The sequence below is a fragment of the Varroa destructor genome, unplaced genomic scaffold, assembly GCF_002443255.2.
Source record: "Varroa destructor unplaced genomic scaffold, Vdes_3.0 BEIS01000003.1, whole genome shotgun sequence".
Lineage (NCBI taxonomy): Eukaryota > Metazoa > Arthropoda > Arachnida > Mesostigmata > Varroidae > Varroa > Varroa destructor.
The window spans coordinates 24,254,520-24,276,600 of NW_019211456.1; the positions used below are offsets into that span (position 1 = coordinate 24,254,520).

The window sequence follows — 22,081 nt, forward strand, 5'->3', positions numbered from 1 at the left end:
CCTGGTATTTTTGTCTAAATGAGTTTTCATTGAAACTTAATGCAATGCACTAAATTCATAATGTTTTGAAGCATGGCAATAATCGTAAAAAAAAGACGCTTACTTCAGAATTAGTAAAGACATAATTCGATACCGATAAACTTATATAAAATCTTTAAGGTGACGCTTAACGCCAGGCGGCTAATTTCTCATTCTTCACATCGACAGACATGTTAAATAGAATGGTGGCAGAGTTACATCTGCATCTGCTTTCAGAAATAAGTGAACCAACCGAAGAAGCGTCCGAGAGCTAGCAGGAGAAGTGACATCACCTAGGCCCAAATTACGTGCTAGGTTTAGTTGCGGGTGACAGAATGCTCGCGCTTTTATCTGACAGGCAACGTAATGACCGGATGTCAACATGTAGCCGTTGTCAAACACGGCACAAGCAAACGCCATGCCTCGATCGGATTAAACCTCGCCCGTACCCGGTCTATTTGACCAAGAGGACATGTTAATGCGAAAAGTCAAATCATAATCTCGCTGATGTGTGTAGGTACGTAAGGCTTACTGTTGAGTTTCAGTCTCGTAACAAATAGGGTCTTACTAGAGCTTCGTTAGTATATAGAGAAGTAGAACCTAATGTAGTGTATTTGACACCAAACAGGCGGGTTTTAAAATCGGCGCGTATCTCTATGCTTAGAAAAGGGCAGCTTCCTAACCAAACTGAGCTTAATTTCCGGTTTGTCGCATGCTTTTTCGGCAAAGATCAACCCATTGAGACCTTAGGTACAGAAGCTTTCGCTAGTAAACGCGTATCGAAATTATGGGGTACAGAATTGCTTCAACACTGCCGTTTGATACGATGTTGAGAGTTCTAATCGAGGACATCTCGTAGGGATTCTTCTATCTCGTAACTGCCAGTGCTTCGCATACTACTGATGCTTCGTTTGGTGCTCTGGATACTACAAATAATAACGCCATATTTACCACAGCAAGGTCGACATGGGTTCGGTTTGCCTCTGGGGCTGAAAGCAGGTAAGACCCAACACGCAATTAACTCAATAAGATGTTTAGAATCTCTGACCATACATATCTACCAAATAAAGAACTTTTTACGGTAAGGAATACATAGAGAAAGGTAAATACGCATTGCACGTCCAACGAACTTACGTTAAACCCGTGTGCTGCAAGCCAGTTGAACGACAGCACAAAGAGGTAGCCGAAATCTGACGCGGCCAGCGCGCTCATATAATAACTAGAAGTTCGGGCGCGAAGGTGTGTCGATGTGAAGGTAAGAAACGATAGAAGATTGCCCAACAATCCGGCATAAATAGCTACAGCCATATAGTAGGTGTTAAAGATCTTGAGGGTATCAATAGTCCATGACTCGCGAATCAGGCTTGTGGCTCCACCTGCTACAGCTTCCCCGCTGGGACCGGCCAGCGTCCGGATGTCGCTTGCCGCCATATCATCCTGTAATGAACAACAATAGACGATTAGTCAATGCCGACGTTAGACCTTTACGTAGGAAAAGAAATCGCTTTAGTAAACGTTACAATAGTTCTTTCTCGTATATTAAGTAATGATGAAAATATATAGTTTTTATAAAGACACGGTTTATAAATATGGATTCGTCTTTCATACATCATCAAAAGATGTAGCAGCAAATATTTTCCCTAAAGCCAAGGCATAATTTATAAACGATGCGCTAGTAACTTGCCGAGGTTGGCACTTGTAGGTGTGGTCAGTATTGATGACAACAGCAATAACACGATTGATTGAAATTGAACTATGGTCTAACACGACAAGCAGCCGATAAAGTTTCAACTAAAATGGGGTTGAATCATGTTTTAGTTCGAATACATCGATTTGATTATCTTTGTCGTATAAAGATAAAAATCTTTTTTAGCGGTTCTGCAACGTCTAAGTTAGCCACTTTTGAGGAACGCTTTCAATAGATCTTCTATTGGGCTTTAAGTTAATAGCATATTTCTAATATTCTTCGAATTAGTCATCCGAAGATGGAAACAGCACAGGAAGAAAATAATTTCGAATCTTCACTACTTCAGAATTGAATTTGACTAGAAAACGAGGGACAGATGAAGTAGACAGTCTTCTCGATGCCGTTTCAGTGTAGAAGAACCCTCGGAATGTGTCACTTCTAGGTCATGTTGGAATTTTATTTTATATGTTGTCTAGTGACACGCGATACACTGCCAGGATAGTACGTTTTTCATCATATTAAATACTGATATGGGGGCAACTATGTTATAAAGGATTACCAATCAGCTACACCTTGTTGATATTTGCAGATTTATTTGAAGGAAAATGTAGAATATTCTCCATATAGGGAAAGCGTCCTTTCCTAACAAACGTCATGGGAAAAAAACTTGGAAAAATTGGCGTTCGCCTTTCAGCGTGAACGGGTCGCTGTAAGTATTGCATAACCGACGTCACCTCGTGTCTTTCTGCAATTTTTTTTATCTGATATGATTTTGTCACCATGGGGAGAGAACAGCGTTCAATGGGATTTTACCAGCTCCTACCCTGCCACTAAAAGATTTAATTTACAACATCAAAGAAGAAAGCACAAAAGCAAATAAGCACAATAGCGAAATAGGATAAGAGACTTGTTGACTGCTGGTTGAAAAGGGTTGTGCCAAGCACAATAAACGGGATTGAATTGTTTTATTGAGTTGCTTTGTACTTCGACCATTTTATTAGGAGAAAAAAGCGTCCTGCTAACGGGGCATATCGTATTTACAAGGCGTATTTGCTGATCTAAGTAAAATCTCGACGTGTATTAAGAGCACTGGACTCTCACCGATCTGCGTTTGGATACAATGTAACTAAAGGACGGCGTCGCGTATAACAAGTCACGTAAAACGCTTAACTGGGCACCTAAATATCGTATGCTTGAAGGGAAAATAAGCCTGTTGTCCATAATGATTAAGAATCGCAGAATTCGGCGCTTTGACATAGGCTCATGTGTAGCTTTGTTACTGCAAGGTGTATCCATTTCATTAGTCGATGAGATCGTTGGTAACTGATAGCTTCAGGTTGCAATGGATCAGACTATACACGTAGTATACATCTCATAGCATACATTTTAACTGACGAATAATACTAGTTTAATGATGTATATACCGGAATATATATATATGATGTATATATGGAACTTATGATCGGAAATAGCCAAAAATGTTCAAAGCAAATAAATAGCCTGAAAAACTAAGAACTTCAGTTGACTATTACGCCGTTTTACCGCAACTATAACTGTGCGCACAGTCAGCAGGACAGTCCATTTGGCCTTATGATAGATGGAATATCCCCTGTGAGCAGCCGCGAGGACCCTGACAGACAAAGCAATAAACGCAATAGAGTGCTATACCTCAGGGGTTCATCTAGGCAGACAGATCAACATGGAATTGCTACCGTTATCCGTGGATTGACACGAAAATTAAAGATCGGAGGCGAGCAGGTGTAAAAATAGAATAAAGGGCTTATCATCGATGATTTATGTATGGTAAAAAGAGCTTCTGAAGAGCGTCGTTCGAAATGACCACGTAGCGTCCCCCCATCGTATACATATCATTCCCATTCGTGTCTAGTAGCACGTTTTTTCTGATCATTTTTTGCTCAAGATGACGTATCACTACAATACGTAGCACCATCGTTTAGAGTCGCGCAGAGTCCATATCAGAAGCGAGAGCGTATACAGAACACACAGAGAATGCTGTACATCGTCTGATAAGCTCAGACATTCGGCCAGACATGAATACGGTGTCCAGCTTCATTCTTGATTTAGCTAAGAATACTCGCCCGGATTAGATTTGACGTAGGCAATTTTATTTTTACCTCGTATGCTCCCGGGACCCCAAACAGTTCATTTGCTGGCGCTTGAGTGTCGATGCCTGCTGCTATTTTTCTCTGCCGTTCCTTGCAATTCAGTATGTGCTAATCGCGGGCGAATTGGCCATCGTCCTGGCATTGGCCTAACATGCATGTTGCCTAGAGAGTGTTGTAAGTTATTCTCCGACATTTACTACTACTTCTGTTAGTATAGCATATATTCTAGGCTAGTAGAGAACTAACTAGTCCAATGAAGACGTTTGGCGCGCAAGGAAAGCTCTCACTGACAGATGACATTTACGCAATTTTTACCGATTTAATTCGCCAGCTCCTTAAGTCAGCGTGTTTGATGACATTGATTTTATCTGCTGAGAGAAATAGCATTTGATAGATTAAATGTTAAGTTGTGATCACGATCAGTAGTAAAGGCTCTTTGAAAGCCAACGTCACTTTAAAGGATGTTGCATTTGAATATATAGATACAGCGGCTGATATCGTGTAGAGTCTCTGGATCTTTAGAAGGAAGTTTCGTTTCCTCTGCTGATCTTTCTTGGTTACAGTGATTTGGTTTGCAGCTTCAACATAGGTCTTCCTGCCAATGAGTGCAGTTGCAAGCGACAATGGCCTGATTTCGAAATGAAGAAACCATAGCTTAATTTTTTTATCGGGTGAAACGTTAGTTTAGTCCGTTAAGTAGTGTTGCACTAGTAGTTTGCTATAGATTGATTCGACAATAAATTGTGTCAACTGCAATTGAAAACACCATATTTCAATAAAAAGATGTTGAAAAGCGTGCAGACAGCCACAGAGGTGTTGTCTGAATTTAGTAACTTTTTCAGTTGATTAGTAAAGACTGCCGGAGATTTATAATGTAATGATGCGCCTTCTACTTAAAACATGTCCTTCACACTAAAGTGTTTGTTCTGTCTAAAAATGTAAATCGACGCGCATCAGTACATATTCCGTATAGTTTAATAGTTGGAAGCTGAATGAATAGACCTAACAATTACTTCTAAGATTTGTCAAAAAGACACAAAAATGCAAATCAGCAGGGCTAACAAACCATCAGCCACGGCACACTGCGTTACTAGTTAATGCTTTCAATGATTTATCTTCCAACACGAACCCTACAACTTACTAGCGAATTTGAAAACGTACTTTCGATAAAGTTGACCTTTTTCTAGATATAAATTGGCTAATCAATTTTCGCGCCGGCTGTTTTTTAGTACACAGCTACTTTTGTCAATTTCCACTCACAGACTATAACTCTCATTGAACGAATAAAGGGTCTGCTCGAAGCAGCGTGGCCATCTAAATACATAAGATAGATTAAGCTTCTACTAACTAAATGCATCGCCAAGCTTTAGGTAAATAGAAGCAGTTAAACAATGTTACCATACTCTTCACAGGCAGTAATCTTGTATGATCCTCGAAAGACATTAGCATGTCCTTAGTTTTCGTATAGTCTTAAGAGACTGTGCTTCGTTTTTTTTTTTCATAAGAGGCTAACATGGGAAAACCTGAACACATGGGCTTCGATCCACAATTGCTCTGGAAGGGCTGAAAGTTTGATTTCTCGTGTCGGCTAAATCTGCGCTTTTAGTAACCCAATGGAACACCCTTGCCGCGTTTCAAAGTCGCTTCTTTGTTCGATGTTGTTCAGGGACGTTCGTGGAGGCTCTTAGTATACGTTCGGCTGAAGTATGCATCCCTCGGTCGATTGCTGGTTCCGTCAAACATGTTTGAATTAGAACTGGGGTTTTCATCTGAAGCGTTGCAGCTTTAGTAACTGAAACGTTTACTGTCAGTGCACTCGAAAAATATCGCTAGCAATTTGAGAACACGTTTCCCGTTTGACATTTATATACCGATCTACTGGCGCTGTGCCATATTGTGCGTAGTAATTTGTAAAGACGTAAAAGCTTGCCAACTTTCTCGAAGCAGTTTATCGGCTCGACCCCTACTCCCCTCTCCCTCCCCTTCACAGGTTCCCACCTGTTCGTTCTTATCGATGAATAAAGCGAACGATAAAAATTGGGGAATCTCATTTAAATGTTAACAACAGAGTTTGGGGTACAAAATCTAACTAACTGTTCTACTATTAGAGATAGAAGAATCTTTTTACAAGTATAGCAAAAAAAAATGCCAGGTATGCCAATCACCAACAAGCCTTCAATTCCGAGATATCCACACAGGAAGACTGTATCCGTTTATCGTTTTGACAGAATCTCCTTATTCTAAATGTTTGAGCTATGATGATGAAGTAAAGTTCCGATTGACAAACTCCTATGTGTCGGAGCTGAAGATTTGCATAATAACGTACGTGTAGGTTTTGATACGGAAGACTGTAGAGCCGAGTTGGCGAACTAGAAACTTGTTGTCTTAGTAAGCTGCTATAAGCTGATTTTATTATCGATATTGCAATTGCCGATGTTGTAACGTACATCTAGTAAATAATGCACATTGTCAGTATAGGGTGCGAGGGTTCTGCTATGCTCGTTTGCGCGAGCGGAACAGAATGCCCTCAGTCCCTCCGTCCTAGGCGCAGATACACATGCACATGTCATAAATTCATGATCAGAGATCAGACGAATTTAATATTCCCTAGAGATGTAGTCGAGTCTATTATAACTGTAACTCACATATGACTGCGCATTGTGTCTGTTTTATAAGTAACTTATTATTGCTCCGGCTATATATTGGAAGATCAGCTTGATATTTGGCGTTTAAATAATATGGCGTTTAAACAACGTTTAAATAATTCAACTACGTTAGCTGGTTAGGGGCGACCTAACCTCAAGAACATTTGGCTTGCCCGCTATTTAATTGGCTCTGTTTTCCACCGTCTCTATTGGTTAGCCTCACATAGTGTAGGAGTGACGAAACACATGTTTAGCATTGGACAACCAGCCTAGGCGTGCGATGATTATACAAGTGAATGATATTATATCTTCTCAGTCCGTCTGACATGACAAGCACTGGATACCGTGTAAAAATTTTGTTTAGATAAAAACAACAGAAAAGGAAATAACCGGAGAAGTCAGAAGCTTCTTTTTTACGTTGCAGTTTTTAACAATCGATAATCATGGAACGATTAACGCTAGGTACATGGCCACTCTTAGGCGTAAAAATAGCAGAAGTACAAAACTATACATCGATTAACTGGAAGTATTAAAGGTTTTATGATGGAATGTTTGATAAGGGGTAGGTCAATATCAAAAAAACATTTGCGGGTTTGTTCAAAGCAGGTCGTATTTGAGAAATTGAAGATGAGGGAATTGCAGACAGGCCTAATCCTTCGATAACAGTGATATCAGCCTTGTCCATTACTTCATTAGCGGTAGTGGATTTCAAATTTGAAGTGAACTACAAGTCAACTATAATGATGACTGTCGATTACGTAACGAATACATTATGAAGAATATCGTCGATCGCTTAACAGCTGCAATGATCTAGTTATGGTCATTTTTATAATTATGACAATAACAGACAGGGTGCCGGTTTTTATTAAATCATTCATAACTATGAATCTAGAACAGACATAGCACAATAGTCGTTTTTGAAAGAAAAAATAACCTATCTATCTTTAAATGGCTTGCTGACAAATTTCTCTGCTTCAGAAATATTAAAGCGAACCGTTTTTATTATATTATATTATTCAAGGTAACTGCTGTTATTCGTTAAACGCTTTTGTCATGAACGCCGCGAGGTGTCGACTTTTGTCGCCGTCTACTTTTTGTATATAATTTTATTTTTCAGGCCGTTACCTTAATTTTTATCGTTTATGGTTTTTGAAACAGCTGAATTGATCTCTTCAAGTGTTCTAGTCGAGTTCGCAATGTATCTTTCCATCTGGCTAGAGGTCAGTGTATATAGCCTATAGTTTCAGTAGCAATGTACAAATTGCCTGCGAAGCATCTATCAACAATACAGCGTCCCTATTATATCGCTATTCCTGGAAGAAGCGTCCTAGCGATAACGGTAGAACTTTCCTAGTGAAAACGATCACTTTATGTTCTACGTTGTAGTCAACCAATGTACTGTATGGGTAAGTTGATGTCGGACATAAATTCTAAACATAATTAACTTTACAATCCAATTGTGTCGCATTTTATTCTTGTATGGAAACATTCTAGAGCTTTGCAATTCAAAAGATGCGCGAACCCAATTTCCCCGTTAGCTGACAATGAATTCCAGTTTGTTTACTAATCGCTGTCTATTGTGGACTTCGTGATGGCGTGGGCCCGTCATTGAAGGCTTTCATCATTAGAAGCAAGTCTGTTTGAATGTCGTACGGGTATGCAGCTCGCGTCTAATACAGCCACGCGAACTACTCAGAAGATGTCTCATCCTTGCACTTAGATCGAACTCAAACTAATAGCATTATATTGTATTGGAATTTATAGGACAGTTTAAATCCGCTCGTAATCCGAGTGGGGATCGAGAATCTGGTTCATTACCTCGCAGCGGATGCGGATATATGAAGCGACTTGTAGCAGATATCTACCTTCTAGTCAATTTCCGAGCTTGTTTATAATGTGACCTTTAATTCCAGAGTCAAGCTTTGAGTTAGCAGCACGTCTGATCCAAATTAAGTTACTTTCGTGAAAGGTCAGAAAGGAAATACATGCCCTACTGTCTGTAACAGTTATATCATTCCGATAATAAAATACAATGAGTAAAGTACTCTATCGACAGCTGACTTCTTTGTCAACGATGACAATCAGCCGTTTCGTTGATGATTATAGAAAGCCAAAAATCATTGACATCATCCTAAGGCGCACCTCCACATTATATAAGGCCAGCTACGATTACTGACGAATGTTTCAAAAAGTACATCTCGTTTTGTAATCTCAACCGAGGAAACTAATTTAAAATAGAAAACAATCTTTATTACTATAGAAGCTTCGCTCTTTTAAAGCAAAATCATAACTAGTCCCTTTGTAGATATGCAAGTATAAAGGAATCTTTCTTAAACCGGTTGCGAAATAAAATTTCATCTTGTAAGTGATTAAATTTTCCGCATTTTTTAAGTCTGACCGACGTTTCTATATAAACACCGATACAACTTCAGTGCGTGTAACGATAAAAGCCGTTACCTTTTTTCTCTAATGATCTATTAGGTGAAATATGGTAAGAATGCATTACCTCCTAAAGGGTGATTTCTTTCCATTCGGCGCCTATCGGACGTCACCCTCTTCCCGTTCTTATTTGTCTTCGTGCTAACATCATTGTCCGATTACAGCTGTTTCCCAGAGATTGTTGTTCAACGTTTAACCATAGGACACGCTCATCATGTGAATACAACAAGGCCTACAAAAAGATGTTTGTTGACATTTGCCGAAACGTCTGCCAGCCGTCAAGAGAACTTGAAGGACAACAATAGTAAGTACAATTGCGTTCTTTTTCCTTCTTTTGCATTTTTTTTATTTGCTAATATAATCGGCATCAATCGCTTCAAAGAATAAACTGAGTCTATGATATAAGAAAATTTTTTCGCCATAAAGCTGTGGCAGGTACAGGAAACAATGTGTTCCTACGTCTGACCTTCACTATTTAACCTCTCTTGCTATGGCCCGACACCATATGATTGCGCGACTCTGTCTCTATTATGGCAACCGTTTACTACGAGAGTCGGCAAAACAATTCGCCAAGGGAATGTTGTTACAGTTCATCATTGACAATTATAAGACCATCATTATCTTATCGTCCGGAGTTGCACGCATGGCTTGCCGAAAAATCATCGAATTAAGCGCAGATCATGCGCTATAGGTAGACATAAAGCTTTTTGACTCCATGCATAAAAGCAGCAGTTTCTAAACTTCGTGCACGAATAATATATTCATACGACTGCACGATACATCCGTTTTCCCCTCCTTTTCAATGGGCTTTCCTAAGGATGACTACATTTTTAGCGGCATCTTCTCCTACGAAGAAAGCCTCTCAGTTAGAATCCATATTAGTTAGGATATATTAGTAGGGTAGGTTTTTTTGATTTAATTCGATCCCCTAAACAATCTAATACTAAATAACTGTGACCAGATCTAATTAATAATTTGGAATCCGGGTGGGTGCTACAGGTTACTCTCGTTTACCTTATCGTTTAACAGTGCAACTTCGTGTATTAAAGACGTGAATTTTCGCGATTACATAACCGTTCACTACTCTGTTGATGGGACCCTAGGGAAACTGAGGTGCATGTCTTGCTTTACATAATAGTTCTAGGAGATATCGCATTATTACGTAGGCTTAGTTACACACTTCGCAAGAACTGTAGCTCTATCAGCGCAAGGTCTTTTAGTTCACCTTCAAATTATCTTTCAATGGTTGTCTATAGAAGACGGGGGCAAACACTAAAGGCTTGTCCTTGTCGAGTTTTGTCGCATCAGCCAATCGAGTCGACGAATCTGAAAGATTCCTTACACACGTTGGAGGCGGATACTCAGGCAGGGTGCCGTTGTTGAGTCTGGCGGAACTTGTAGGGATTACGTGTAATTGAACAAGGTTGTTGCTACTCGAACGTTAATATAATCCTACGAACAACTAATTTGAAAAAGAAAGCTGACTTTCATTTGAATGCAGAACTACATCTAATATACGGCAAGCATTTTAAACTGAACATATTTATTGATTAAATAAGGGCTCGTTGAAAGGGCGTATTATTTAATCGCTCGGCGACCTTTTCTGAGGCGATCTTATTAGGTTAACATGAAGACAGTTTCACAAACCTTGTCTGAGGGAAGCGAATTTTACATTACTACCTAGTTAACACCAGACACATATCAACTAAATACCCAGTAAAACGCAATAATTGGGCGGAACTTAATTAATACGTGATGATTTCTTTTACTATTGTACCAAACTCGTTAACACTTTCAGAAAGCGGTCACCATCTGCAGAATCCTCATTGGTAATACCAAAAAAGCCCGAAGCCATGCCGATATTTCGTATACGTAGTATCTGCAAATTTCAAAGTCGCGTCCAGCGACACGCCTGTAGATGCAGTACAAAATATTTTTACTCTGGAGGAAGTTCCACCAAATGCGCTTAGTCTCTTAATGGAGATACTATCAAATAATAAAGTAACTATCAAAGAGAACCTATAAGAGTTACCTTTGTCCTTTCAAATGACAACGGTAGTACAGGACAATAATACGAAACCCTTTGCGTTTGTCTAGTCTTTTTAAAGATCCAGCTAAAAAGATTTGAGAACGCAGGAGCTTTCTGACTGAAATTTTCTATTTGGAAGAGCTGGCTGTTCAGGATTCAACTAGTTCCCCATAGACTGCATCCAGCTGTCACCGAGCTCGGCTTGAAGGTCAATCTAAGGCTGCTAAGATCGAAGTGATAAGGCTCAGACTGGAAATGGACCGCAGCTTACAATAGTTGTTCTATTCGTGTTCGTGTCTGTCCGACATAAACAAGGTCACGTACTCCAGAGTGTTAATTTCGCGAAATGCCACAACTTTTTATCGTACACAGAGAAAATTTCCTAGAAGACATTGAAAATAGAGCTTGTAATCAACAATTCGTCGCGCCACTGCGTCTAGAGGCCTACGTCTATTCGGCTTAGAGGGCGTGCCCTTGGCTGCATATAAAGTTTACTTTATCTCGAACGATCTAAGGCAGCAGCCCACAGACTCGTGCCGCTCCTTACTAGCATGCCGCTCTTCACACAGAATCATAAACTACATTCCTCCAAAAGCTGCAGTGCTCAACGATAATATCCGGGCCTGAGAACACGAATTGGCCGACATTGGTAGCTTGGTCTACAGCCGAAGGTCAATAAGGAGCAACCTAGAGAGAGATCTTTCGGATCGTTACTTCACTATGCGATTAGTCATCGGTGAATCGTGCCACGAGCAATGCATTACCCCAGGTTTTCGGCGGCCCAGCAAAACCTAAACACGCGAAGGATGTTGCACTCTTCATTAACCCCTTATTTTTGCGATTTCGATAAATGATCGAACTTTATATTATTTTTAGTTAAATTATTCAAATGGTTTAGTTGTCTTTTTATAGTTGCCACTGGCCATCTGATGGAGGTAAAAAATAATCTGAAAATAATATTGAAAGAGGAAACAAATTTTTGAAAAGCATACATTTACTATTCACCAATATAGGCCAGATGCATTTTTATTCCAAAGTAAATTTAACAGTTTCTATAGTTTTACAGATATCACTAACGTCGAACACGTAATATTGGACCGCATATTTAGTGGCACAAAACGTTCATGAGAAGAACTCCAACAACCTTGTTAAAAATGCAAACTATATATATATATATGCTATATCTATTGGCGAGGTCAACTACGATCGACTGTAATAAAGTGAACTTACTTTTCGTAGGATTTCGTGATTTCAGTTTATTTGCGACCATGTAGGCTTTCCTTCTGCTGATTACAAGGGCAGCGACAACCGTTCATCAAGCTGTACAGAAACTTCATTCGATTGCAAATATCTAAGTTACGCTTTTCATGTTTAATCGGCTCAATTAAACGTTTGCTTATTCCTGCAAATGTCGACAATTGTTATACTGGCACTATGTCTATGCTGTACGTAGATATACGTGGTAAAAGGATGCTGTGTAGCGTTGTCAGTTGTACTTTATGGTATATTTGCCGAATGATTGAAAAGGTTGTCTGTAAAAATAAATAGAATTTTGCTTTGTAGATGCCGCGCACGAGAGGGTTGACGGACCATGTATAACATCAATGATCGATCACGGGAAATTATAATTCACGTAATCAAAAAGACGTAAAATTACCAAAATAGAGTGAAGTTTAAGGGCTGCAGTTACTCTTCCCGTTTGCTTTGTCGAGGCCATAAATTCGTTTTTGCCGCCAATTGCGCTATAATCATTTTTTGACTGATAGCATAAAAAGGCCCCAACGTGGGTTTGTTTAGTTTAAGTCTTGTACGCCCGTGCTAACCGTTTCAGGAGCATAAACAAGTGAGTGTAGCCAACTGTGAGAATATCACGGGCCAGAAGGGCTCTTAGCCCGCCAAGACCAGCAGCTCTATGGAATCACTCTGCTACATTTATGATATACAACATTCCCACTTTGGGGCGCATTTTAAAAGTGAAAAAAAAAAAAAATCAGAGACCTTTTTTAATTTATTCAGGCATTTTTGAATCCGATTCGTATAGCTGATTCCGCTTCAAAAAAGGTGGCACACTTAAAATCAAAAACATACATTCGCACTCCCGTTACTCATCCATTTGCTTCGATTGATCGCTGATCAACTGATAAGGATAAATATACCTAAATGTTCATAAAAGAGGCACTAAAATGATATATGCATAGATGTCTCAAGGCTCTTCTATTGTTCATTGCACCTGTATCAGCTGCTGGGAAGAGCAGCGGATTGTATGAGCTGATTTATAGCCCCATCTAGCTTCTCATGGTCGACATGCATTGAACACAATCCTATTAATGAACTGAGCAAAAAGTTTGAACTTCCTCAATGCTATATTATTTAAAAGAAATATATACATAAAGGTATGCAGTGAGCTTTTGCCGATTGCCTTGAAGTAACGCGTGTCTGAGAATGACTCTTCTGTTCGAAATGGTATCTTCAGTACTCTCCTACATGCTTCCCGTCACGTCTATTGAGTTCAGTGAGATAAATATAGTACTTGAGTTGTTTTTTCTGTATACGCAAGCCGTGCAAACGTGCACTCCACGTAATCCTCAATCTCAATGGTGTTGACCCGTTTCTCTGATCTGAGAGTGACCGTAGTTCAAAAAGGTTGCTAGTTTGTACCGAATGTTTTGAGAGCCATAGTTTTAGGCACACACATTCGAAACTAATTTCACAGTCGGACAGCGTAAAAATACAGTATGTTAGTGCCTTACTTTGATGTTGAAAGGATATATGGAAGTCTGGGTAGATTTTAACGTCTGACTGTTAGTTTTTTTCTCTCAAAAATTGATAGTACATTCGATAAAACGATGCGCATGCGTGGACCATTCATTGAGCCGGAAGAGATTACGATATGTTTAGATGCTCATATCCTATATTTATGTACAAATCGAATTTAGCCCTTTAACCTACTTTAACTCGATCAAAAATCAACTTGATTTCAAGTCAAGAATAGCCAAGGCAGGTATGGGGATGAGGGGGCGGGGACATTGGCTCGAATCTAAATTATTCGAAAAAAACCGACAGGATACTTACTACAAGATAATCATATTTAGGTAGCCCTTTGCAGTTTAACGATGTCTGCTCGACGTAGGAGTAGACGAAACTTGCGTAAATTAGTCGCCAATTGCCAAACTAGAAATAAGTGTACCACTGCGGCTGAACACCTTCACGCAACGAGTGAAGGTAGGCCTGATCCATCGGCTGTCCGATTCTCTACTAAGATGATACAGAACTTGACCCTTTCGAGTGTGGATTGAATCTAAAATAACTAGTAAAAATGTGTAAGTTGAACCATTACGTTGCTCCGATAAGGTACCACTTGCTTTGCACGATAAATGATTAACGAAATAGATGAATACGCTTTCATTGAGCGTGTCAACCTTCGTGACCTGTCTCGTTGATATTTTTCCTCATATATTTTTATTGACTTTGAAAAAAATTAATATAAATCCAAACACACGAATCTAAACCCAAACCTAACTCAGTGAATGGCACATTCTCTTAATGCTCGGCTACGAAAAAAACAGACAATATGAAAATTTGGTTAAGAAATTCTTGGACCTTCAATCGTTCAAACAAATCAATTGAGATAGGGTTCGCACGCGACCAACGCAAATAATTTCTCACTCAGTTTCTAGCTAATTTTTTACTTTATCCCATCCGTTAACTATGGCCGTTATGCCCAGGACGGATGTGGCTAAATAGGAGCCGCTTTTGTCCTCCGCTTGAATAAAACACGCATCTGTCACACTGCAATGTAAATTATAAGGAACTGTAATTAGATATTCATCTTCCTATAGCATTCTCCTGGACATGATCGAAGTGTGCCCTCGACCGAGGCACTTTGGGCGATCATTTCGGTAATAACCACCATCAAAAGGGGCGGATTGTGCTTTTTCCAGTCCTATTCATGTGTGAAGCATATCAAAATTGTCAGGAGAACAAATAGAGGTAAAAAAAAAAAAGTCTCAATTCGTATTCTGTGCTAGATAAGGGCAGGCCGAATGTGTCAACGCCACCAGGCAAAGCTGCCTAGAGACAAACACCGTCAGCTGAACTCTACAAAATAGATCGACTCTACTGATTACGTAACGGACAAACGGACAACTGAAATGATCAAATATACAAACAGCAAGAGAATTACTTGTGAACATTGCTCGTCTTGTTCATAGTATATTTTTCATTTTTTTTTCCCATTTTTTTTTTCAATTCAGTGTATTTTGATTCAAATGCTGAGCTCTGTCCTATTCGTTTGACACCTCTGTCTGATAGCGCAACGAATCAAACTATTTTTATTTTAGTAGGTAGTAAAATATACAGTGTAATAGATACATATCTGGGCTTTGTGCCATTCGAAAACGACGAAAAAATTGGTTAATGGGAAAGATAGTATAAATAATCAATTGAGATATCGTGCATCACGTATGCATATTTACGCAGATCTCATCGCAGTGGTACCCGTATAACGTTTCAACGTGAAGCCTACTGATCCGACAATTGACTAGGAGCATAAATAGAAAAACGCGTTTCCTAGCTGTCCACCTTGGGAAAGCACGTTGGACAACCGTCTAAAGCTCCACAATGGAGACATTATCTAATCCGAACAGACTTAACTTTATTGCATTATTGTCTTTTTTTTTTTTATGAGCATACAGGTAATAGGCCGGAAGGCCCGACTAACAGTGAAGCCAGTTAAATCCTAAACCACGACATATGTGCTCGATGAATAGCGAACCACTCACTATTTCGACAACTGAAAAGGTCATCTCTAGCAGATACGTTGTATGGAGCTGATACAATATACAAATGAGCCGTAACATCTTGTACACGTGTAAAACACACTGCTATCTACTACCACTGTTGGAAACATCAAGTTGAAATACCTGGCATAAACATGGCATCAACCTCTTCTAGAAGAAAGTCACTAGTGATTATCGAACAGCACAGCTAAATAGCAAATGCTCTCGTTCGCTGATCCCGCACGATGTGTTGTGAGCTTTGCAGATCTTCTAAAGCGTAGCTGACTTATTGGCACTCGATCAATATGCTTGAGCTTTATAAGTCAAGAAAGTATTTCTGGCGGCGTAGCTGATTGCGTCAGAACGTTATGAAAGTTCAATATGATGTAAGCAACATGCAAGGTTTGAATAGGGGTCTAGCAGGACTACATACCAGCAACGCAAACACAACTGCTGGTGCAAGGTTACACATACACGAAGACAAAGTTTCAGAGGCCGGCGGGACGGGCATTAGCGTGAAATGGAATACTGACTCGGCAAACAGAAACTAGCTAACAAAATCCCTCAGCGGAGAAAGGCAAGAAAAACACTCGACTGGAATTAGAATGAAACTTTTAGTAGCATAGGAAACAAGCCTACCAGGCGGATATAATGTAAGCTTCGTGCTACGTTAGGATGTAGACCATATGCGTCCGTGTCACACCTGTCCAAGAAGTCTATGAGATGAAAATAATTGAAACAAATTCTGCAAATAATTAAGCTACAAACACACCATGTTCTACACTCGGAGACCCATTGATCTCTCAATCAGACGGTCGTCCTGCACAAAATCAAAGCGCAACATAGGATTGGAATAAATTACTTTCGAACATATCTGAAAACAGCAACTAAATTGAACTCTGAACTGTGAACTCAATGCACTTAGAGATCTATTTATAGACCTTACTAGGTGCCGGAATCTGGAAGTCATTGTTTCAAACCAGCGCCTTCGTGTTGAAGCTTTGTAAGTTTACAAAACTCGTTCATATTTGCTAGAATTCGTAGCCGAATACGCTGTTGGGAGATACGCTGCGTCGATCCTTTCATGAAATTATTATGTGAGGAAAAGCTCGTACGAATTGTACGGATTGTCCATGATAGGACGTAGCATAAAAATTCTAACCATATATCGCATTAGCGGTATCGACTGCCCGCACAAGTTGCGCGCAGTCTTCTTTAGAGAACGGCTTTTGGTAAGACCACAGGAAGTGTTCCCATATCCTGTAAGACTGTGTTGGGTTGAGCTCAATAATTTCCTAAATTCCTTTACGAACGAACGAACAGACCTGCTGCAGGACCACGTGGAACTCGCTTGGAAAACTCCTCCTGGATATAGTCATTAAGGGGATGGTGATGATACGATGAGCTTATAGCAATATGTGCTCGATTTGGCCTGTTTGACCATATATTTAATTTGACATCGTCCTGCTAGCAGAGGAAGATGGGAACAAAATGGATACAAATTGTATTGAATGCTTGTCATCTCACAATGTAAGCTCTGGTTCCAGTTCGATTAGGAGCTTTCTAAAAGCATGAGACCCTCCGCAGTTATTCATTTCGAAAAGCAGCGAGTCGGCACTTATCGTGTAGATAATTGAACAGTCTGACATGTGCCGATAGCGTTATCGCTATGTAACAGTTCACTTCAAGCACCACCAATGACACCGTAGAATTCATCGATGATTCATCGATGATCGAAGGATGAAAACTCAGCCAACAAATGGCATAGACATAGAAAAATGGTACGCCTTCTAGAGGAGAAACGCAAATACGGGAGCGATTCTCGAATCGTTTGTTACTGCGACACGCCCGTACTGTCGAGTCGCGTTATTTACTGCACTTGTTTATTACTCATAATAACATAAAAATTTCACTGCCAACACGGCGTTCAGAATCTCTAAACGCTACCATCTATAACATGATGACAGCTTTGCCACGACTGAAAATGAGGTAAAACGGCTACTTAACGATTGTTTTCCACGTTATTCTAAACGCTGATGTTAAAACAAATCGACCTGCAACATGTTCATTTATCCTTATGTATTACATTTTATTGTAGACAAGTGGACAATCGACGGAAACTGTTTTGCGTGCATTGATTGCCTCGGTAGCGAAACAGTTGACGCGGCACCTCGGATCAGAACCAATTGTGTTACTTCGAACTATACGAGAAAATCTGTAAAGCTACGAGCGTGTGGTAGCTTGGTTTATAGATTCGAGCATAAGTGACACTTATGATACAAGAGAAGGATTATTATTTTATTATTAATTATTTCATTTCTTAAAAAGAAAAATATAATTTATTATATTAGTTTTGGATAATCGCTATAATATCATTGTATGAAAAATCATCATCACACTGCCACTGAAGTTCCGTAAATTAAGTGCATGAACTTAATTGCGCCAATTAACTGACTCACAACATTTTTAGGAATGGTAGTCTGAGCAGTTAACACGCATCCCTTTGAATTTGTTCGTACATGCTGAATAAACAAACAGCCACGCTGATTCAAATTTTAGCGTTGCTAAAGTTATTATCAGCAAAAAGAAACACTAGACTAGCAGAAATGATCAGTGCTAGAGAAAGTAAATTGCACGCTGTTTATTCGATAAAAAAAAACACTTATTAAGTCCTGCTTATTTCTTTTAGTGAGGCAGGTTTTTGATGCTATACCGAAAAGACGTTCCACTCAAGTCTCGCAATTTCGACAACTGGAACAGGTAGACAAATAACACGCACGGTTTATGTGCTATTGTTATAAATTGTTGCGGCATAGTTCCTAGAGACATTGGCATACTATTATCGAGACGGAAGGCAGAGCAACCTTAACGAAGAAGAAAAGAACTATATACACAAGAAAATTATTATGTTATATATTATTAATATGATTTAGATATGTTTGTTGTATTTCTCCTGTGAAAGACTGGGTAGCTTATATGGTTCCTATACACGAGGTCCAGCTTGTCCAAACACCATTCTATCCTGCTATCCTGAGCTAACCGTACGCAGGCTACTATGCTTCCGTCACGAATGTGGTTATTTTTCGAAGGTAAGATTATCACCAGGGGGTGTTCCCAACAAGAAGAAGACCTTTCAGTTCTGCCATGCAGAACAGATGGAAAAATGTCCAAAAATAGCACCTTATGCTCCGTTGGACTAAAGGAAGAAATATTAAGAACGTGGTCTAGTTGCAATAATCGCCATAGTTAGATGAATACATGCAGATAACTTAATGATCGAAGACAGGGTTAACAAAGCCTATTTTTGGCTCAAGCAAGCTAGATATTTTTTGTCTTTTAACGGGAGACGCCTTCTCAATTCGAAAAGCCACGGCATGCCATTCGAATTTGAAGAAAGTTACGAATTGATACATTTTTAGCCTTTCTTGTCAGAAATTTTCAGATTTGATGTTGGAGACCCGCTTTGTCGACCTTTGCGATGCGCGTCTGACATTGCTGTAGAAACTGAAGGATAGTTTTATTTATTCGGTCTATTTAATCCATGCATTACTAAACATACAGAAATAAAAACATGTCTTCGGCGGGCTTTTCTTATGGAGATTTGGCCTTACTTTGAAACTATCAATTTTTTTAGCCGCTTCAGGTTGACGCAGAGGCGGCACTTGTTACCGATTATAACAATTTTGCGTAAAAAAATTCTTATTGTGGCTCGATGTTCGGCGAGAAGTTGGGGATCAATGAGAAGCTGCGTTTCAATGTTTGCTTTACACAGTTGACGGCACATCTGGGCTTCTAATTTCTTTCAAACTTTTCTACATTGAAGATGTCTGGCGATAATCCGATATTTTCAGATAACTTTTTAACCAATTAACGAGTTTGAGCATTTACCATCCGAGACTCTCATCGCCCACGGACGGCTACTTAGGGTTAAAAGTACATTTTTCAGGTTTAAGATTTCAGTGTTCTGCTCAGCAAACCCATAGCAGTACCCCTCCTAGCTACAGGGTCTTCATGTGCAAATATTTTAGACTGCTTTGGCAAATATCACAGAAGAAAACTTAACAGATATTGAAAAACCGTTTAACTGTACAGTGAAGGTCCAATATGCTTATAGGAAAAATGGCGTGCACAAGCACACATACACAGAGAAGGTAAAAGGAAAAATATATATTATGCCTCCTAGTTTTTTTCGAAGTAATAGAAGTGGTACCATTATACTAAATCAAATTGTCAAAGGCGTAGAAATAAAATACATTTAAACATATTCGGATATATACTTCAATTCACATGGGACGAAGACCACTGATTTAACTTAATCATGAAACTGCACCGTGTTTAGTCAGTATAGCCAATATTGCTTTGACAGTTCACAAGACACAGTGATCGCCGCTAGGATAAGAGTACTCATAGAAGATTACGCTAGTTTTATCTATTTTTAGAGCAAGAACTCGACATGAAATCCTTTCGGCCATATAGCAATAAAGTGTATATATAATAAATAGCAATAAAATATGAAAGAAAAAAAAAAAAAGAAAGCGCTTTGGACCGATGTGCAAAGAAAGGCAATTAGAATAATGAAAAGGGCGAAGAAAAGCGGAAACATTTGAAAAACCGCCACTACTTTTTTATCGACGACGTTCGTGATTAAATCTCCCTTGAAATAATCGGGGCAGATCAAAGAAGCGGGCACACATAATGATAGACTGAGTGCGAACTAAAACGTTCATCGAAAAATATCTATACATAGCTACTTGCCCAATTTCCAATACTCATAGAAACACAACTCTTGACAAATGGGCTCCATCGATAGTCTCTTCAAAAGACGCTAGATTGATTGTTCCTGCAGATATCGCAAACATGGACCTGTAAAAGTTGATCATCATCAAGTGAATTATCTTTAGCTACTCCCACGGTGTAAGATCTCTCTCTTAATTTGTACATGGGCTACACAGGACAAAATATCTTCAGACCTCTGTTATGCGTCTATATGAGAAAAATCAATCTGCACCACGTCTTAAATAAAATTAGCTAGAAGCTCCCTTTAGTCGATGCAGTTCTGTAAAAAATCAACATATTGCCCCAGCTACCGGATAAAATACTAGTTCATTTGACGATTAATGTAAAACTACATGTTTCCTTAGTACTAAACGGGTATCTAGCCTGCTGCGATGTTAGCGTCTATCTTGGCAGCCTTTATTGACCAACAGAGACAAGGCGACCCGCTACGGCAAAAGCAAGCACTTACTATCGAATCTTCTTATTATCAAGGCCTTTTTCGTTTACATTAGGTGACAACTATTTAGTTGCTACCATGATATAGAAAATCACTGAAGAATTTTTTAATTTAATAAAAAAAAAATAATACGTTTTCCACTACGCGGCCATTGCAACTCACCGCTGTGTTGTTCATTGCGAATTTGATTCAAACCAGAATTAGGACGCGCTGTATTTTCTAGTTTATTCCAGGATGCGTTTCGGTATAAGTAGCGGTGCCCAAAGCAGACATCTAGGTTCAATATGCACCACAATTGCACATTAGATGAGAAGTTTCACAGACGATTCGATTGTGTGGACCAGCTTGCGTAGACTAGAAAGCCTTTTATGAGATCTCTAGTAGAGTCTAGAAGTACACGAGCCGCGTGCACAGTTTCATCAGCAATCCGTACATTGATGCACAAATCGTTGCTTAAACACTCGCATCTTTGCATTACCATCTTCGATAAATGAACACTATACCGTTTAAACTCAATTCACCGGTCATAAACTTTAATAAGTTGGATTTTGTCTCACTTTTTGCTTTTGCTCTCTGTATTATTTTTTGTTTATTAAACGCATTCACAATGTGTACGTTGAGGAAGAATCGCAGTACAATTGCATACGCTGTTTGGCGAGAACCGAAAGTTCTGAAGTTTTGTGCACGTTCTCTCGCCGGCCTAATAAGCCAGGTTCATCCTATCAAAATTATTTAGTAACATAAGATTCCTAAACCTGAAGTTGTTATCGATAAGATAGTATCGCAGTTTTGGAGAGGGCAAAGTTCCCGACGTCGTCCGAAGAGTATGTGATGAAGTATGAATCCCTCCCTCATGAAAGCATCGAAAGCAACGACGTTTCACCCGACACTAGGAGAGGGTGCCATTGAAGTCCCTTTCCTTCGGATAATATCGGACCCCTGTCGTCGGAAAGCTTTCGGCTTAGGAACAAGCCTTACCCGAGTCGGAACGATGGTTCTTGTATAGCATTGCATCGGAAACGATTCAGCAGCCACTCGGTTATTTCGCTGCATCGTGACAACAGGATAAGTAAAGATTGCAGACAAACAAAAATACCGCTATGCGTAGTGGGCGTTTCCTTCATGC

General features: G+C 39.5%; 1 protein-coding gene across 4 annotated transcripts in view; it reads right to left on the minus strand.

The window, feature by feature from the left end:
- The window catches only part of CNMaR (G-protein coupled receptor), a 50,113-nt gene extending 28,317 nt beyond the window's left edge, over positions 1 to 21,796 (minus strand). The window contains exons 1-3 of one of the 4 annotated variants that reach the window (XM_086984384.1): positions 15,867 to 16,533; positions 12,175 to 12,275; positions 1,153 to 1,455 (exon numbers count right to left, since the gene is read on the minus strand). In XM_086984384.1, coding sequence (XP_086840510.1) covers positions 1,153 to 1,449 — 297 coding nt within the window. In that variant the 5' untranslated portion in view covers positions 1,450 to 1,455; positions 12,175 to 12,275; positions 15,867 to 16,533. Of the gene's footprint in view, positions 1 to 1,152; positions 1,456 to 12,174; positions 12,276 to 15,866; positions 16,600 to 21,117 lie in introns of those variants that run through there. The other 3 variants (XM_022798410.2, XM_086984383.1, XM_086984385.1) reach the window with 3 other exon arrangements.
- Between the last annotated feature and the right edge of the window lie 285 nt (positions 21,797 to 22,081).